The sequence below is a fragment of the Pogoniulus pusillus genome, chromosome Z, assembly GCF_015220805.1.
Source record: "Pogoniulus pusillus isolate bPogPus1 chromosome Z, bPogPus1.pri, whole genome shotgun sequence".
In the NCBI taxonomy this organism is placed as follows: Eukaryota; Metazoa; Chordata; class Aves; order Piciformes; family Lybiidae; genus Pogoniulus; species Pogoniulus pusillus.
This window is the reverse complement of record NC_087309.1, coordinates 62680753-62697497: the sequence shown is the minus strand read 5'-3', so window position 1 is coordinate 62697497 and position 16745 is coordinate 62680753. Positions and strand designations below refer to the sequence as shown.

Here is a 16745-nt window from a genome sequence, read left to right as displayed (position 1 = left end):
ATGCCCTGTTTTTTTTTCAGGCCTCAACCTCCTGGAAGGGCAATCTCGGCCCATCACGTGGCAACACCTACAAATTGTAGATAATGATGACATCCAGAATGTTCGACTGGTCACAACTGATGGCTTACAGCATGGGCAGCTCACTGTGAGAGGTAAATCACTTCAACCTCAGGGTCAGCAATCAGGTTCTTTACTGATAACTGGCTATGATAACACAACAGAAAATATGTTGAAAGAATCTGTCCTATGTCACTCCCTGCTGAAGGCTGCCAGCATAAGAGACAGTTTTATAGGGAAATGAATGTGCAGAAAGAAATACCTATATGCACAGTAAGAAATAAAAAAAAAATCACAAGTTCATTAAGTCAATTGCATAGCTTTAGGCAGTTTTGCAAATGTTGTTCACATCGTTAAACAAGAGATACTTGTAAGTCTGGCATGTCGCCTACACACCACTTTAATTTCAAAATGGTTCTTAGTTTCTTCACTGGAGGCGAATTCAGCCCAAGCCAGAGGGATTGTTTAGCCTGGAGAAGAGGAGGCTCAGGGGTGACCTTATTGCTGTCTACAACTACCTGTGGGGTGGTTGTGGCCAGGGGGAGGTTGCTCTCTTCTCTCAGGTGGCCAGCACCAGAACAAGAGGACACAGCCTCAGGCTGCGCCAGGGGAGATTTAGGCTGGAGGTGAGGAGAAAGTTCTTCACTGAGAGAGTCATTGGACACTGGAATGGGCTGCCCGGGGAGGTGGTGGAGTCGCCGTCCCTGGGGCTATTCAAGGCAGGATTGGACGTGGCACTTGGTGCCATGGTCTGGCCTTGAGCTCTGTGGTAAACGGTTGGACTTGATGATCTGTGAGGTCTCTTCCAACCTTGGTGATACTGTGATACTGTGATACTGTAAAGGAGATGCTAAAAATGTTGATTCGTTGACAAAAACAGAAAACATTTGGATATGGTTGTTATTTACCGGCAGCCTTAAGGTTTATTATAAGGAGTTGTGATTGAGTCAGAGTTCTAATTCATTAGCATTCTGAGTGGTCAAAATTACTGATTTTATTTTGCAAACAAACCTGGAGACACAAACCAAGTATTTAAAGGAAAGGAGCAGGTGGCATTTGGAATTTATTTGAAACAGACACGCTTCAGAAGTATGCTTTGTCTCAGAAGACTACTGCCAAGCAGTTCAGTGTCTGCACGATCATCCTCCTGTAGTGCTACAGACAGAAACTACGGTGTCAGCAGTATTAGATATTAGCCCCAAAGATGTGTTAAGGCATGTGGCCAGCCAGGGAGCGAGCTGCAGGCTGCGAAGCAGCAGACCAACTGTGCCTGCACACAGAACCCAGGGCCCATCTCACGGTGGCAGTTCTTTTCTTTGATTAAGTTCCCTGGGGCTTCTCAGCCTCCCTTTGGCAGCCAGCCAAAGGCTGAGTCGGTTCAGAGGCTGTGTCTTCTTCCATTTTACATGTCTGCGTAGGCATGTGCAAAGGAAACTATCACTACGATTTTGGGGGATTGTCTTTTTGTCTGTCTAGCAAACTCCAAATGATGTACAAAGCTCAGATTTAGCCCTCCAGCTGCACCATAATTGAAATGCTGATGGAAAATGGCCTGAGCCACTGCTCACTGAATCAGTGGAGAGATTCCTATTAACTGAAAGGAACAGTGAGTCAACTCAAAGTTTTGAATGCTTTTTTTCTGGGTTTAATGATGCCAGTCTTAGGAGAGTGCTGAAAGAAAGAGGTATGTATGGCATTCTTCCCTCTCTTCCGTCAATACCAGAGGTCTAGAAGCAAGCAAAAGGGACTTCAAGACACTGGGAAAAGAAGCTGAGGGATCGAGGGCACAGGTAATCTTTTCATCTATACCCCTAGTTGCAGGTTGGAATGCTGAGAGGCACAGGAAATCATACCTGATTAACAAGTGGCTCAGAGGCTGGTGCCACCAACACAATTTTGGGTCCTTTGATCTTGGGGAACTTTATATGGCCCCGGGGCTGCTAGCAACAGATGGGGTACATCTGTCTTGAGGGGGAGAAAGATCCTGGCACATGAGCTGTCTGGGCTTGTTGAAAAGGCTTTAAACTAGGCTGGAAGGGGAAGTGAGTTAAACACAGCTAAACAGTATGGGAGACAAACCAAAGGAGGCTGAGGGTGGTAGGCCAGAGACAGGGGTAAAAGCAGCAGCCCAGCTGAAGTGCATGTACACTAATGCACGCAGTGTGGGTAACAAACAAGAGGAGCTGGAAGCCTTGGTGCAGGAGGAAAACTACAACATTGTCACCATCACAGAAACGTGGGGGGATGACTCGCATGATTGGAGTGCTGTAATCAATGGCTACAGACTCTTCAGGAGAGACAGGCAAGGGAGAAGGGGTGGAGGAGTGGCCCTATACATTAGGGATGCTCTGGATGTCATGGAAGTAGAGATTAAAGATAATCAGGTTAAGTCCCTATAGGCAAGAATTAGGGGGAAGGCCAACAAGGCTGACATCCTGGTTGGAGTCTGTTGTAGACCAGACAATCAGGAAGAAGAGGTTGATTTATTGTTATTTGAGCAACTGGAGGCTGCCTCAAGATCACCTGCCCTTGTTCTGGTGGGCGACTTTAACCTGCCAGACATCTGCTGGTAAAAGCCACAGGCCTGGACTCCAAATATGGGAATCACATGGGCCCAGCACCAGGCAGGCACGAGCTGGGCGTGTGGGGATTTACACAATCAGGTGTCCTGGGCAACTGACTTTATGGCCCCGGTCTGTTTTGCCCCTTTGTGCTCGTTTACCCCTGGTGCAGGCAGAGAGACATGTCCAGGCAGAGCAGGCACAAATAAGCCTGCTTTCGGGCCTACAGGCCCTCCACAACAAGTAGGCAGTTTAAAACTGGCACTCCTGTCAAGATTGAAGCAATTCTGTTCTAATAAATGTCTCTCCACAACCCCCTGTATGCTTACCAAGTTCAATTTCAGCTACACATCCTACTAAATGTTTAAACTGGGTTTGTCCATCTGGGCCTGTTAGTAAGTTTCCTAAATGGTCTTAGGTAGTGGTTGTTCATTTGGCTTTGGGTTTTGGTTTTAATTTTAATTGCAGACATTTGATTTAAAAGCAACAAGCATTTGAATATTGTCTTGGTTCTAATTTAAATTTCCAGAGACTCAGATAAATTTGATAGAACCAATAACAATTTGTAGAGTGCCCTTACCTCTTCCCCCTCCTTTACCAAAAGAAAGGAATTAGAAATAGAGAGAGAGGAAAGAGGAAAGGTAAACTCACCCAAATAAATCAATCTCACTCGATTTGGAAATTAAAAAGTTTAACAATAACTTAGAAAGTGATCTGAGGTAGGGAAGTTACAAAAGGTTAGGGAAGGGAAAAATAGCAAATACAGAATGTATAAATACAACCCGATTTTGATGGTGATGGCTTTGTCCACCTCATGGGTGATGGCCACGTGGTGAAACAAAGAGAGACCAGGAACAGATGGTGACGCTGGTATGCAGAGAGCAGGGAATGCAGAAAGAGTGGAACAGAAAGTCCCCCTGCTTTTATGGGACAGGAAGGAGGAGTGGGCTAACCATCACCTGGTGGTGTTCAGACCCACCCCTGGGGAATAATCAAGACCTAGGGTCAGGTTCAAGGTGTGGTGGTTTGGCTGTTATCTGCCCCCCCCCACTTTTAGAAATGCCCCAGCTAACTCAGACGGGCTCTGGGAATATAAATGAAGCTATTTATTTACAGCTAGCACAATATACAAGCAGATATTTACAAAATATACAGTTATATACAGAAGCACAACTCCCCTCCCAGAAACCTGAGTCCCCATGAGAGCCTCTCAACCACCCCTGCACCTCCCCCTGCCCCTCTCAACCTTACCCCAATCCTGAGAAAGAATAGAGGTGCAGCCAAGAGGTTAAGGAGCAAGGTTAGTGGCAGTGAGGTTAGGGAGCTGTGGCTCAGTCTGAAGCCAAAAGCAGAGAGAGGCAAAATGGCAAATGTTATCTAATGTTTTCTTTCTTGTTCCCATACCTCTCAGCAAGACTGTGAGGGGAGTAGACATAACCAATGTTTTCCTTTCGTAGCCAATTATCTACTTTCTCTCACCAAAACATTCTAGCCTGCTTCAAACTAGCTCACAAGGTTACTCCCCCTGGAGGGTTAACCCTATACAAATAGCAAGAAAACTGAGAATAACAACATTTGACTGAAACATGTATTTTAAATCTTCCACCCCTTTTGCCTAGGAAGAGCTTAAAAACTACTATACAAATTAAAACTTAGATAAAAATATTCAGTAAGTTCTTACTCTCAGGATAATCTTATCAGACACAGACACATGCAAATGCTACAGTTACACCCATCACTGCATTTCAAAGGACAAAACCTCTTTCGTGTACACAAAACAGATCTGTAACATCACTCATACATCCAACAGCAAATTAAACTCTGGAAGAGCATACCACACTGACTCACGGTTCAGCAATGCCATGTTAGTAACAGGCAAACTGAGGGTTACTATTTCTTTTGAAACTTGTATAAGAAATACAAATATAGGGACATTGCATATTTTGTTAGGAACAAACAGTAATAAAACAGAGTGCTTCTTCCTTCGCTGCACACAGAATAAAGTGGTATTTGCAGTATTTACAGTTTTCAAAACCTCTGGACTCCTCACACTGTTTTGCAGAATTCAAATTCTTCAGGCTGAAAAGCAGCTGCAGAAGAGTTCAGAAGAGCTTCTAAAGAGGGACAGGTTTGTTTGATTTAATGAAGCCAAGTGTGCCTTAAATGGAAATAAAACCACCCCTTTCACCTAAGCATGCCCTGGTTTGTGGGATTGTACAGGAGTTTGCAGGTGTTTTACACAAGTCAGGTATTGCTCATTTCCATATCTGAAGCTTCAGGGGTGATATGTCCCAGCTGCCTGTTCTTGATTGCAGTATAGGTTGTTCAGAACATCTGGTAGGGTCTGCTCCACTTCTCCTCCAAAGTTACCTGTAAAATTATTAACAGAACTTAGTTTCCAGGGCTAAAGGGGGTGAAGAAGATGGTTCTTTAGCTCTGATTCCTAGGACAATGTTATTAATTTTCTCCAATTGTTTTTCCTGAAAGAAAACATAATTTTTCAGGCAAAAATTCTCCAATTGATAACCCACACAATATTTTAAAAATGTACTTAAATTCTGTGTTAGAAATTAATCCTACATTTGAACTATGAATATTAACTTCTATATGAATGTTAATTTATTTATTAATATCAAAATATTAATGGCAGTTCCCTGAGATTCTTCGGATTTTCAGTCAACAGGAAGTAGTTACAAAAAAGGTATTTGTAAACATGGAATTAAACAGTTTAATCAATCAGAACTTGGAAAATCAGAACACAAATCCAGGAAAAAAAATCTAACTGCGGTTATGGAGTCTTAGCATTAACTCCAGTACATATACTCACAATGCTTTGGTACTTGAGTATATTTCCTGTACAAAGATGTTTTCAAAACCCACAATAATGATCTTGGGGTAAAATACAAAATATTCCAGGCAGAGGGAAGGAGAGGAGAACTGAGTTGCTGCTGCTGAGCTAGTGCAAGCTGCAAACTTGTGGCTGCAGTGATTCTCAGTTAAGCAGCCATATATGAGTTGCTGTTCCCAGTGAAGGGTCAGTGCAGAAAGGCGCAGTTTCTAAATCACCCCCCCATTAAGTACACCATTTTGAAAATGGAACTGGCCAATATGCAATAGCATCATTGTCCTGGCCAATGAATTCAAAGCTTGGTGCCTCGTGTGACCCTGCAGGCACGTTGAGGGGCAGCACGAGACACCTGATACGTGGTGCTAAGCCCCTAGACCTCAACCCTTTGCTGGGGCCAAGCCCTCCATTGTTTGCTCATCTACTCCCAGACCTGCAACAGGAGGAGAGCAAGGATTAAACAAGCCTGGCAGGATTTAGTCCCTACCAGGACAAATTCCTTTTTGTCCTCACACTCCAAGTGATGCAGTTTTGGCTGTTTATCATGTGATTCAATTTCTTGTCCACTGGCTTATGATTTATAAGGTATATGCAATTGCCAATCAACTTTCAAAATCATCTAGCTGTTGTATTACCTGAGTTCAGGAGTGAATGCCTCAATCTGAGGGAGTAACCATATATACCGTAGGTACTCTAGAGAAAACTTCCGGGCATCTAAACAAGATATATGTGAGCACTAAGAGATACCTATATCCCTTTTTCTTGACAAACCTCCAAGTTACTAATTACTTAAAATGCTGCTTCTATTATTTCAGGGTAAAACCTATCACTTTGGTATGTTTTTTGCTATCTTTGACCCCAACATCAGCCAATCTGTTACCCTTTGGTGTGCTTGACAAAGCATAGTAGCAACCTTGACTGGTGGTTGGACAGCTTCAAATAGATTTTGCTTTTTTCTACTGTTAATGCCCTTCAAAATTGGTTTTAGATTAAATGATTCCATGTGTCCTTTGCATTACAGTTTCCATGTTTTTTCAGGCAGTCATACCACTAAGGAAGGAAACTGGATTTACAACGTTAGTACTTTAATTGTGTGACAGTCAGTGACTGTTCTCTGGTTCCAGAACAGATGATATAAGCAAGCTGCTGCCTGTTTGTGTGTTAAAGCAGGCAGAGGAATTTAGTTTGTATTACCACACTGTCAATTCCAGAAAATCTCTCAGATTCTGATACCATTACCATCTGAGAAAGAGTTCTGTAGTTGTTTTTTTCTGGAGTTTCCAACTCCAGGTGGATTGCTTGCTACTACAAGAGACTGTTAGTTTCAGGAAATGCACCTCTTCAGGTACACTGATTTTTCTTGCCCATTGTAAGGCATTCAAATGTGAACTCCTGTGAGGCGAGACAGACAGAAAACGTATCTTTAGATCTAGCTTAATAAATCCCATACAACCTATTTAAATGTCTTTAAATTCCTTAAAACTAACCTTAATATTCAGTGGCTATTTCTTCTACGCCTGAATATTGTACCCTCCTTGTCTAAATCTTATCACAGTATCCAATTGCTCTAACATTTCCTTGATTAATAACTTTTAGAGTTTTAAGAAAAATACTTTTCCCCTTCTGGCTAAAGGGTTTCTTGGATTATTTCAACAAAAAGAATTACTTCACAGTTCTCCTACTTATCTCAAGGTCTCAATGATTTGCTTGGGGCAATTAACACTTAGATTCATCTTTTCAGACCCATGATTATTTACAGTCCCCAGCTGTTCACCTCTCTCTCAAACTTGTAGAGGTGTTGAAACTGTTGCACAATGAAACAGCTCTCTGGTCAGCTGTATTTTGCTGTCTACAACTACCTGAGGGGAGGTAGTAGCCAGGAGGAGGTTGCTCTCTTCTCTCAGGTGGCCAGCACCAGAACAAGAGGACACAGCCTCAAGCTGCACCAGGGAAGATTTAGGCTTGAGGTGAGGAGAAAGTTCTTCACTGAGAGAGTCATTGGACACTGGAATGGGCTGCCCGGGGAGGTGGTGGAGTCGCCGTCCCTGGAGCTGTTCAAGGCAGGATTGGACGTGGCACTTGGTGCCATGGTCTAGCCTTGAGCTGTGTGGTAAAGGGTTGGACTTGATGATCTGTGAGGTCTCTTCCAACCTTGGTGATACTGTGATACTGTGATATTTAGCTTAGCTGAGCTTTCGCTACCATCCAACTGTTCTCTGTGGGTTTTAGAATTCCATCATGTTGGGATCACCATTTGTAGTAATTATGGGCATGGATTCTATGTTTACTCAAGTGAAGATCTATATTTGCACAATTTGCATCAGTTGTATACACTTTGAGTGCTGTTCATGTGGCAGTCTTCAGATCATGAGCCCTACTCTCTATTCATACTGATGACATTGGCTTATTAAATCAAGACCTACACCCGCATTCCTTCTGTTCGCACTTCCTAATATTTTCCACCTTTGCCTAGAGGCACACCTTTGTCCTCATTGATACTGAACTGAAACATGTCACTCCTCATAATTTCTCTATCCTAAAGTTTGCTTGGGATTCTCTGCAAATAAGGAGCAGAAGGAGTGGGAGTCCCTAATATTATATATCCTGGAAGGCAAAACCAAAAAAAAATTGCTTGGAGGCTCTGGGGATATGATCTCTTTCAGCAGCAGCTTGCAGTTACTGAAACCTTTAACCTGTCTGAATATTTGTATGTGTGCATAACATGTTGAGTGAAGCAGAGGTGTAAAATTGTTTTACTGTAGACAGTAACCTCAATATTCAGAATAAAACCCCAGAGACACACAAAGGTTTTTAATTGCAATGATATGTGAGCTTAATGATAAGGCTCTTTGAAGTTTAAACTACATGTAAAATGTTCCGATAAGTAGAGGTTGAAATTCAATTAGAAACACAGTTAAAAAAACCTTGATACCTCAAATTATCTTTAGTACTATGGACATTTGGAGAGTTTTCTCTGCTATCACAGATAAAAATTCTGCATTCTCATTAACTATTTCAGTTTCTAGAAGCTTGTTTCAAGTAGGTGATTTCATTAGTCTTTTCTATGTAGAAATGCATTTTCATTCTGTCTCCCTTAATCTTATCCATATTGATAGAAGGATTCTCATCTGAGGTGAACTGTATGTTTCTGATGTGCTTTCTTACACTGCTTTGGCAGGAGGGAAAGGATTCATGTTCACAGTTTCTGACATTCAGGCTGGAGTTGTTCACTACCATCATGACGACAGTGATTCTACTAAGGACTTCGTGGTATTTAGGATTTTTGATGGCTTCCACAATATTCGCCATAAATTTCCTATCAATATCCTTCCTAAAGATGACAGCCCTCCATTTCTTATCAGCAATGTCATAATTGAAGTACATGAGGGACAGATGATCTTGATTCAAAGCTCCATGCTTCGTGCTTCTGACATGGATTCCAGCGATGACTACATATTATTCAATATTACCAAGCAATCACAAGCTGGAGAAATCATGAAGAAACCAGGACCAAACTTGATAGGTAATGAAATGCATCCACAGTAGCACACTTTTATTGGTCCCTTCCTCATTTAACTACATTGTACAATTAGACAACTTACTTTGCCTCAGGACAAACCATGGTTAATTTGGACTTTCATCATTGTGTAAATCCTTACGATAGTATCTGTAAGGGTTGGAAAAGACCACAGGATCATATAGTTCCAAGCCCTCTGCCCTGTGCAGTTACACCTCACATTAGATCAGGCTGTCTAGAGCCTCATCCAGCCTGGTCTTAAACACTTGCAGGGATGTGGCTTCCACCACCTCTGTGGGCAACCCATTCCAGGGTCTCACCACCCTCATTAACTACTACTGGTCTTTGCACCAGGATAACTAGAGTTGTGAGCACAGTTTATCCCATAATTCTCCATTCTGAGTCTATTTCCCTACTGTACTTTTCTCCTTAAGAAAAGCTGAGAAAATCAGGCTCTGCAAGGATCCCTGACAAGTGCAAATCTATCAGATGGTGCCAGTAATAATAAAAGATGAAGAAAGCTCTCCTTTTGCTTAACTGACCCAGAAACTCCTGCTCTAGGTTGCAAAGGCTCTTAGTCCTACAAATTCTCTCTTGTCCTCTGAACAGGGCTTTAGGCTCATTTGCTATGTTTCTTCATTTTTAAAAAGTTCTTTTAGGTGACATAGAAGAAGAGTTTAAGGTTGTCAGGAAATGTGCAAGACAGTGAGCTAAAATATCAAAGGGCTTGCCCTGTTTAGAGTGAGAAAGAGAACATTATGCTGCACATATTGTTTGCGTAGCTAATAGGTAAGTTCTATAAATTATTCTGCACTAGTTCTGCACTAGTCCAATAGAAGGCATATCCTTCAATTCAACAGGGTATTCTGTCAGCAGCTTTCTTCAGAAGGATCTATATAATGGAATAATTTACTATCGTCATTTGGGAGGAGAAATATTTGAAGATTCCTTTGAGTTTGTGCTGTGTGATAGTCATGATCCTCCCAACCTGTCGGAGCCCCAGGTATGAAACTGAAGCACCTTTGTCACATGTGATGATTAACATGAGGTGATTCTCTCCTCTTGGCTGTAGAGAGGTAAGTCCATTGCAAGAACTTTCTCCTATGCTGTAGTAAGAAATCCTGAAAACAAATTAGATTTGGAGACAGTACCAACCAAACAGCTCTCCCGAAGTCAGGTAAGAAGAGCTGAATTTAACATTGCTTTTACCTTGAAAGGAAATGGATGAGATCTCCAGGGTTTGCATCCAATATTCTTGTGTGCATGATATGGCATGACAGCCATATCCTGAATCTCATGTTCCAGGGATCCACTTACTTCTGTGTGTTCCTGTTTGTGAAAAATGTTTGCACATTCTCTTAATGAGGATAATGACTGCTGATTTTGTCTTCCTGATTTCAGGTGATGATGGTGCACATTATCCCTGTGGATGATCAGCTACCCAGAGAAGTTCCAGGAGTGACCCGTCATCTGGTTGTTAAGGAGACTGAGATTGCTCATCTAACTAAGAAACATCTTCACTTTGTAGATGTAGAAGAGCAAGACAGAGAGCTGACATACATCATAACTACTTCCCCTTTTTTCTCATGCACACGTGGGTAGGTGTGACCTGCCAGGTGGGACAGGGCAGTGGCTCATGAAAGAGGAGCAGCCTCAGTAGCAGTAGCATGCTTGTGTCACAGGGTTCACAGGGTCGCTTGTGTCACTGGATGGGCTAGAGGTGAAATATACAGAGAAGTTTTTAAAATTGCATAGTTTAATGAGCAAGAAGAAACAGCAAAGCACCTGAAATACTTTTTTTCAGTTTGCTAGGCTTGACTTTTACAGTGGCCTGCAGGAATATGTACAGCCTTGAGCACAAGTAACAGCGTGTCTCCCAACTGACAAAGGAAGGCTGCCCTAGACCTGCCCCAGGCTGGGAAAACACAGATTTTTCTAAGCTATGTATTACTACCATTGCATTGTGAAAGACTTCTGGTCCCGGAGCACAAAGCAGGTAGAAGATATTATAGGGTCAGTAGGGGTATGGAATGAATGGGTGTAGTAGCAATTTCTGTGTCACTAATGTATTTTCATCATTTGGTAAATTCATGGCAGCATCAGCAAGGGTTTGCCAAACAGGAGAAAAATTAAATCCATCCATTGCATGGTTTAAGCTGTGACTGGAAACTTGCTAATGTGACACCCATCTACACGAAGGGCAGGAAGGAGAATCTAGGGAACTACAGGCCTGTCAGCCTGACTTCTGTACTGGGGAAGATTATGGAACAGTTCGTCCTGGGGGTGATCACATGGCAGGTGCAGGATAACAGGGGGATCAGGACCAGCCAACAGGGGTTCATGAAGGGCAAGTCCTGTTTTACCAAGCTGGTCTCTTTTATGATCAAGTGGCCTGTCTAGTGGATGAGGGAAAAGTGGTGGATGTCATCTACCTGGACTTCAATAAGGCATTTGACACTGTTTCCCACAGCATTCTGCTGGAAGGTGGCAGCTCATGGCTTAGACAGGTGGACTCTTCACTGGGTTAAAAACTGGCTGGATGGCCGAGCCTAGAGACTTGTGGTCAGTGGGGTTAAACCCAGTTGGTGATCAGTCACAAGTGGAGTCCCTAGGGGGTCAGTTTTGAGGCCAGTCTTGTTTAATCTCTTCATCAATGACTTGGATGAGGGGATTGAATGCACCCTCAGCAAGTTTGCAGGTGACACCAAATTAAGCAGAGGAGTCAATCTGCTGGAGGGCAGGAAGGCCCTGCAGAGGGATTTGAACAGGCTGGAGTGATGGGCTGAGGCCAGTTGCAGGAGGTTTAACAAGTCCAAGTGCTGGGTTGTGTACTTTGGCCACAACAGCCCCCAGCAGCCCCACAGGCTGGGGGAGGAGTGTCTGGAGAGCTGCCTGGCAGAAAAAGACCTGGGCGTGTTGGTGGACAGCTGGCTGAACATGAACCAGCAGTGTGCCCAGGTGGCCAAGAGGGCCAACAGCATCCTGGCCTGGATCAGAATTGGTGTGATCAGCAGGAATAGCGAGGTGATCATGCACCTGTACTCAGCACTTGTGAGACCACACCTCAAATACTGTGCCTAGTTTTGGTCACCACAGTATGGGAGGGACATTGAGGTGCTGGAGCGGGTGCAGAGAAGGGCAATGAGGCTGGTGAGAGGTCTGGAAAACATGACCTATGAGGAGCGGCTTAAGGAACTGGGATTGTTTAGTCTGGAGAAGAGGCTGAGAGGGGACCTTATTGCCCTCTACAACTACCTAAAAAGAGGTTGTACTGAGGCTGGAGCTGGTCTCTTCTCCCTAATTACTAATGATAGAACAAGTGGAAATGGCCTCAAGTTGCGTTAGGAGAGGTTTATGTTGGATGTTAGGAGGAAGTTCTTTACTAAGCAGGTGGTCAGGCACTGGAACAGGCCTGGGAGGTGGTGGAGTCACCATCCCTGGAGGTGTTTAAAAGGAGAGTGGAAGTGGTGCTTGAGGCTATGGTCTAGTGATGCTGGGATGAAGGTTGGACTGGATGATCTGGGTGGTCCTTTCCAACCATAGCAATTCATAATGATTAGATGTTGTGCTGAGGGATTTGGTTTAGTCAAGGACTTGCCAGTGAGAAACTAATGAATCGACTCAATGATCTTGAAGGTCTTTTCCAATCTAAGAAATTCTGTGATTCTGTGATTCTGTAATTATATTGTTTCAATTATGACCTCAAGCAACAGCAGATCAGCATGTGGCAGTGGGAGGATGATCAGGCTGCTCCTCTATTCAGCCAAATAGCCACACAGTTATTCAATTTGCTAGTTATTGATGTTGGAAAGCTGTCTTGATGGAAATTGTTTCAATTCAGAAGTTCAAAAGATGCATCAAACTTGGAAATAATTTTTTTTTCTCTGTAAAGATAGATGTGTAAGTAATCAGAATGTGGTGGACAAGATTCACAGCTGGTTTAAGTAGTATCTGAGGTATGTAGACACACTAGGTAGCAAAATTAGACCTTGTTTACAAGGTACGCAGTGATTTTTCATTACCATTCTGAGAAGTGCTTCTTGTGATCAGTTTTCTGTGGTAACACTTATATGAATAACAAGGGTAGAAGAAAGAAAATGTGTTTCATTTCTGTGCAGGTGAGAGTGGTAAGTGCAAGACAGAGCTATGTGGCTGTTGCTTTTCCTGTTCTTCACTATTGCTAACCAGGATGTGACATATATGTTTATGTTCAGCCACTCTGATGCTGGGAAGCTGTTTATGGTGGATACCATCCCCAAGCTGGTCAAAGATCCTGCTGCTCTTGCACTGAAGTCATTTACTCAGGTTTGTTATGTCCTCTGGTAACACAGCCAATTCTAAGCAATTTTTACAAGTTCAGTATACAGCTTGTTTTTTGACAAGAAAAGAAGAAGTGAAAAATGTCAAGCAGTATTACCACTGGCTATTAATTTTGACCATTCAGATAATATCTAATCACGGTATGAGAAAAGTCTCTAGTGTTCTGAGTTATGGCTAAGGAGCCATACATGTAAGTAGACATACTTCTAAGCATCCATTATTTCTTCTTACATGCACTCCTCTTCCCTTTTTGCAGCACGCTGTGAACTATATGAAAGTTGCCTACATGCCACCACTGCAGGACATTGGGCTTGAGCCTCAGCAAGTCCAGTTTATTTTTTCTGTCAGCAATCAGCATGGTGGCACTTTATATGGGATCTGCTTCAATATTACAATTCTTCCTGTGGACAATCAAGCTCCAGAGGTAGGGTGGTGATGAGGGTGAATGGGAAAGACTCATAAGTGACTTCGAGTAGAAACAGAAGTGCAGAGAGATATCCTCATCTGACTGAAATTAAGTCTTCCACAGGATCAGTGTTTCAGTGTCTTGCAAATATCCTGCTTTAGAAGCAAAGTAGAAGGCAAAGTTTGTAGAGTATGCAAGCAGACTTTTTGTGCTAAATAAGCTGAGGGCTACCTTCAGCATCTGAGCAACTGTACAAGAATAGGTATGTCATATCCTCATCAGCACAACTGCATCTATCCTCTTTGTGTTGCCAATTGCCTATGAAGATCAGGAGCTGTTGTGAGCAGGATCAGGACTGGGCTTTACTTATTAGCTTCTACTGTTAGTAAATGCCTTAGGTCTTAGTTACATAGCGGAAAACAGTACAGCCTTTGGAATTTTGGTTTTAAAGATATCACACATCCTTACAACAGCAAGCTGAAATTGCCCTTTTTGTTGTATGTTTAGATGTGCAGTAGAAAACTGAGTTTGACATTTCTCCTCCATGTAGGTTTCTACAAGCCATTTGAGAGTGGAAGAGGGTGGCCTGAGCTCTGTCACAGAGGAACACATTCTCATCTCTGACATGGACACGAAACGGGAGCACCTCTTCCTCCTCCTGCAGAGACAGCCTCAACACGGGGTAGTGGAGCTTCATGGTGTTCCTATGAATGAAGGTGACAGGCTTTCCTGTGGAGACCTGCATATCTTGGCAGTCAGGTTAGAAGAGTGGCTGTCTTTTACTCTTGTAGTGGCTGAGTCTCTGTCAGATGAGTGAAAACCTTGCAGTAAAGCGGGGCAAGGAGCAGAGGCTACAGCTTGCCGTGCTTACCATATCATGGCTTGAGCAGAGCTCCTCCTGGACCTGATTGATTGCAGAAACTCAAGATGTCAATGGTCACCATGGAAAATGAGCTTGTATGTGTCAGGTGGCAGGAGCTAGAGAGTACATCTGATGTAGATAGGTTTCTCTACAAAGCACCACTACATGCAGATGATGCAACTGGTATCAGTCATGCAGTTTCTGCAAAGAAGGCAATGGTTGCCAGCTTTTTTATTTTAAGGAACTTGCATGTTTATTAAACTTGATTAGTTTACAAGGATATTTATATTAACACTGATTAACCTAGAGATTAAAATTTTGCTGTTATATTTGTGGCAAGAATAAGACCCAGCTTTCTACAAGCATGTTACTATCTATTAAAAAAGGAACCTACACTAGTGAGAAAATTGGACTAGATGACCTTTGGAGGTCCCTTCCAAACCAGATCATTCTATGATTTTATGTTTGATAGACATCCCATAAGCACCCAGAACACAGATGACAAACCCCCAGTTAAACCTTTTTCCCAGCTGAAACGTGGTTTGTCTCAGGACTTTTCCTCTTTCAAAAGATCTCACAAAGATCTCTCAGAAGACACTGATTCAGAATCATCCATCTTGGATACTCTTGCACAGGCACTTACATTTTGTCTTGCTAGGGATTTGTGTGCCTGGCATGACCAGGAAGCACAGTTTCTTTCTCTGTGTGACATCTTTAGCTCTTTTTTTTTTTTTAACTCACAGGTATCGGCATGATGGCTCTGAGACCCTCTCTGATGATGTCCTCTTTACAGCCACAGATGGCATCCACTTTGTGGAGCTCACCTTGCAGGTGGAGGTCAGTATGTTGTGTATTTCTGAGAACAACTGCTTGTGTAGACGACTGCAAAGTTTGACTTCCGAAAGTCTTTGCCTTCCTTTGGAAATTGGAAGATAACAGAATTGTTATGCTTCCATTTTGACCCTTGCTTTCAGGTCTATGTGATAAGTTTGAGAGGAGACTTGGCTTGTACTAGCTGAAAGGCATTTGTGCTTGCTCTGGCTTGGATTTGCTGTCTGAAATTATTTCCTTGGTACTTAAAAATGGGAGTGGGTTTTCTTTCTCAAGTCACAATTATCTAGTTCACTTTTGTCTTTGAATTTTAAGAGTGAACCTAATTTAGCTGTTTGAATTTTGTTCACAGAGAGAACTCAGTGTACACTGACATTGACACCATACTGCTGGTTTGGTCTGAAAAGGAATGTATTAAAACAAGAGAATTGCACTGACATGAAAAAATCTTAATTAAAAAATCTTAAATTGTTTTTTGGATTAGGTGTTGCCTGTGAACGATGAGCCACCTGTCATGCAAACTGGCCTCCTTCCTGTGCTTCACTGCCTGGAGGGTGAAGAAGTGGTCTTCTCCTTGGAGTACATTCATGCTACAGACGCAGACAGTGATGATATGAAACTGATGTTTGTGCTGGCTCACCAGCCTTACCATGGAGTAGTGAGGAAAGCTGGCGTTACTGTGGATCGCTTCTCCCAAGCTGATGTTGTCTCTGGTTTAGTCACATATAAGCACACTAGTAAGTGAATCAAGGACAGAACTAGACTGGGAGGTGGTAAGAGAGTTTTTGGCAGAAAATCTTTACCTGAATAATCCACGCAATCTTTGTAGAAGCTCAGTAAGAGTTTCTGAGAAACCACGTGTTGTAACTAGAGAAAAAAGTAAGCTGTCTTCCAAAGAAGGCTGATGGTACACAACTACCAAGTGTTTTAAGACCTCCTCCAAATCCCTGCTTGAACTGAAAATTATACTAGAACAAGTCTATCAAAGCCTTATAATCCTAGAAGGCCTATTTCACTGTTGTAGATAAAATATTTGTGCAAAGTTACTATTGCATCATGTAAGAGATAAGAGTCCTCACATTTATTTTGTGACATTAAAAAAAAACTTTGACCTTTTCCTATAGCCATGTGCAGGTAAAATAATACAACACTGTCAATGAGAATTCTGAGTTTTAACAGAAAACTAACAACCTGAAGCAATTTCTTACCTCTCTAATCTAGACGAGTATTCACTTTTTTGGACAGTTTATAGGCTCTCTGTACCACAAGATAAATGATATTGAGACTTCCCTCAAACGAACTACAGTGTTAAATCTCAGTGTGGTTTTATCTTTGAAATCCAAAGA

General features: G+C 42.5%; 1 protein-coding gene across 2 annotated transcripts in view; it reads left to right on the top strand.

The window, feature by feature from the left end:
• FREM1 (FRAS1 related extracellular matrix 1) overlaps nucleotides 1-16745 on the top strand; it is a 78486-nt gene that overhangs the window by 16101 nt on the left and 45640 nt on the right. For both annotated transcript variants that reach the window (XM_064176488.1, XM_064176487.1), the window contains exons 7-15: nucleotides 21-152; nucleotides 8642-8986; nucleotides 9841-9983; nucleotides 10382-10578; nucleotides 13195-13285; nucleotides 13557-13724; nucleotides 14257-14465; nucleotides 15312-15405; nucleotides 15884-16136. In XM_064176488.1, the coding sequence (XP_064032558.1) occupies nucleotides 21-152; nucleotides 8642-8986; nucleotides 9841-9983; nucleotides 10382-10578; nucleotides 13195-13285; nucleotides 13557-13724; nucleotides 14257-14465; nucleotides 15312-15405; nucleotides 15884-16136 (1632 nt within the window). The remainder of the gene's footprint in view (nucleotides 1-20; nucleotides 153-8641; nucleotides 8987-9840; nucleotides 9984-10381; nucleotides 10579-13194; nucleotides 13286-13556; nucleotides 13725-14256; nucleotides 14466-15311; nucleotides 15406-15883; nucleotides 16137-16745) is intronic.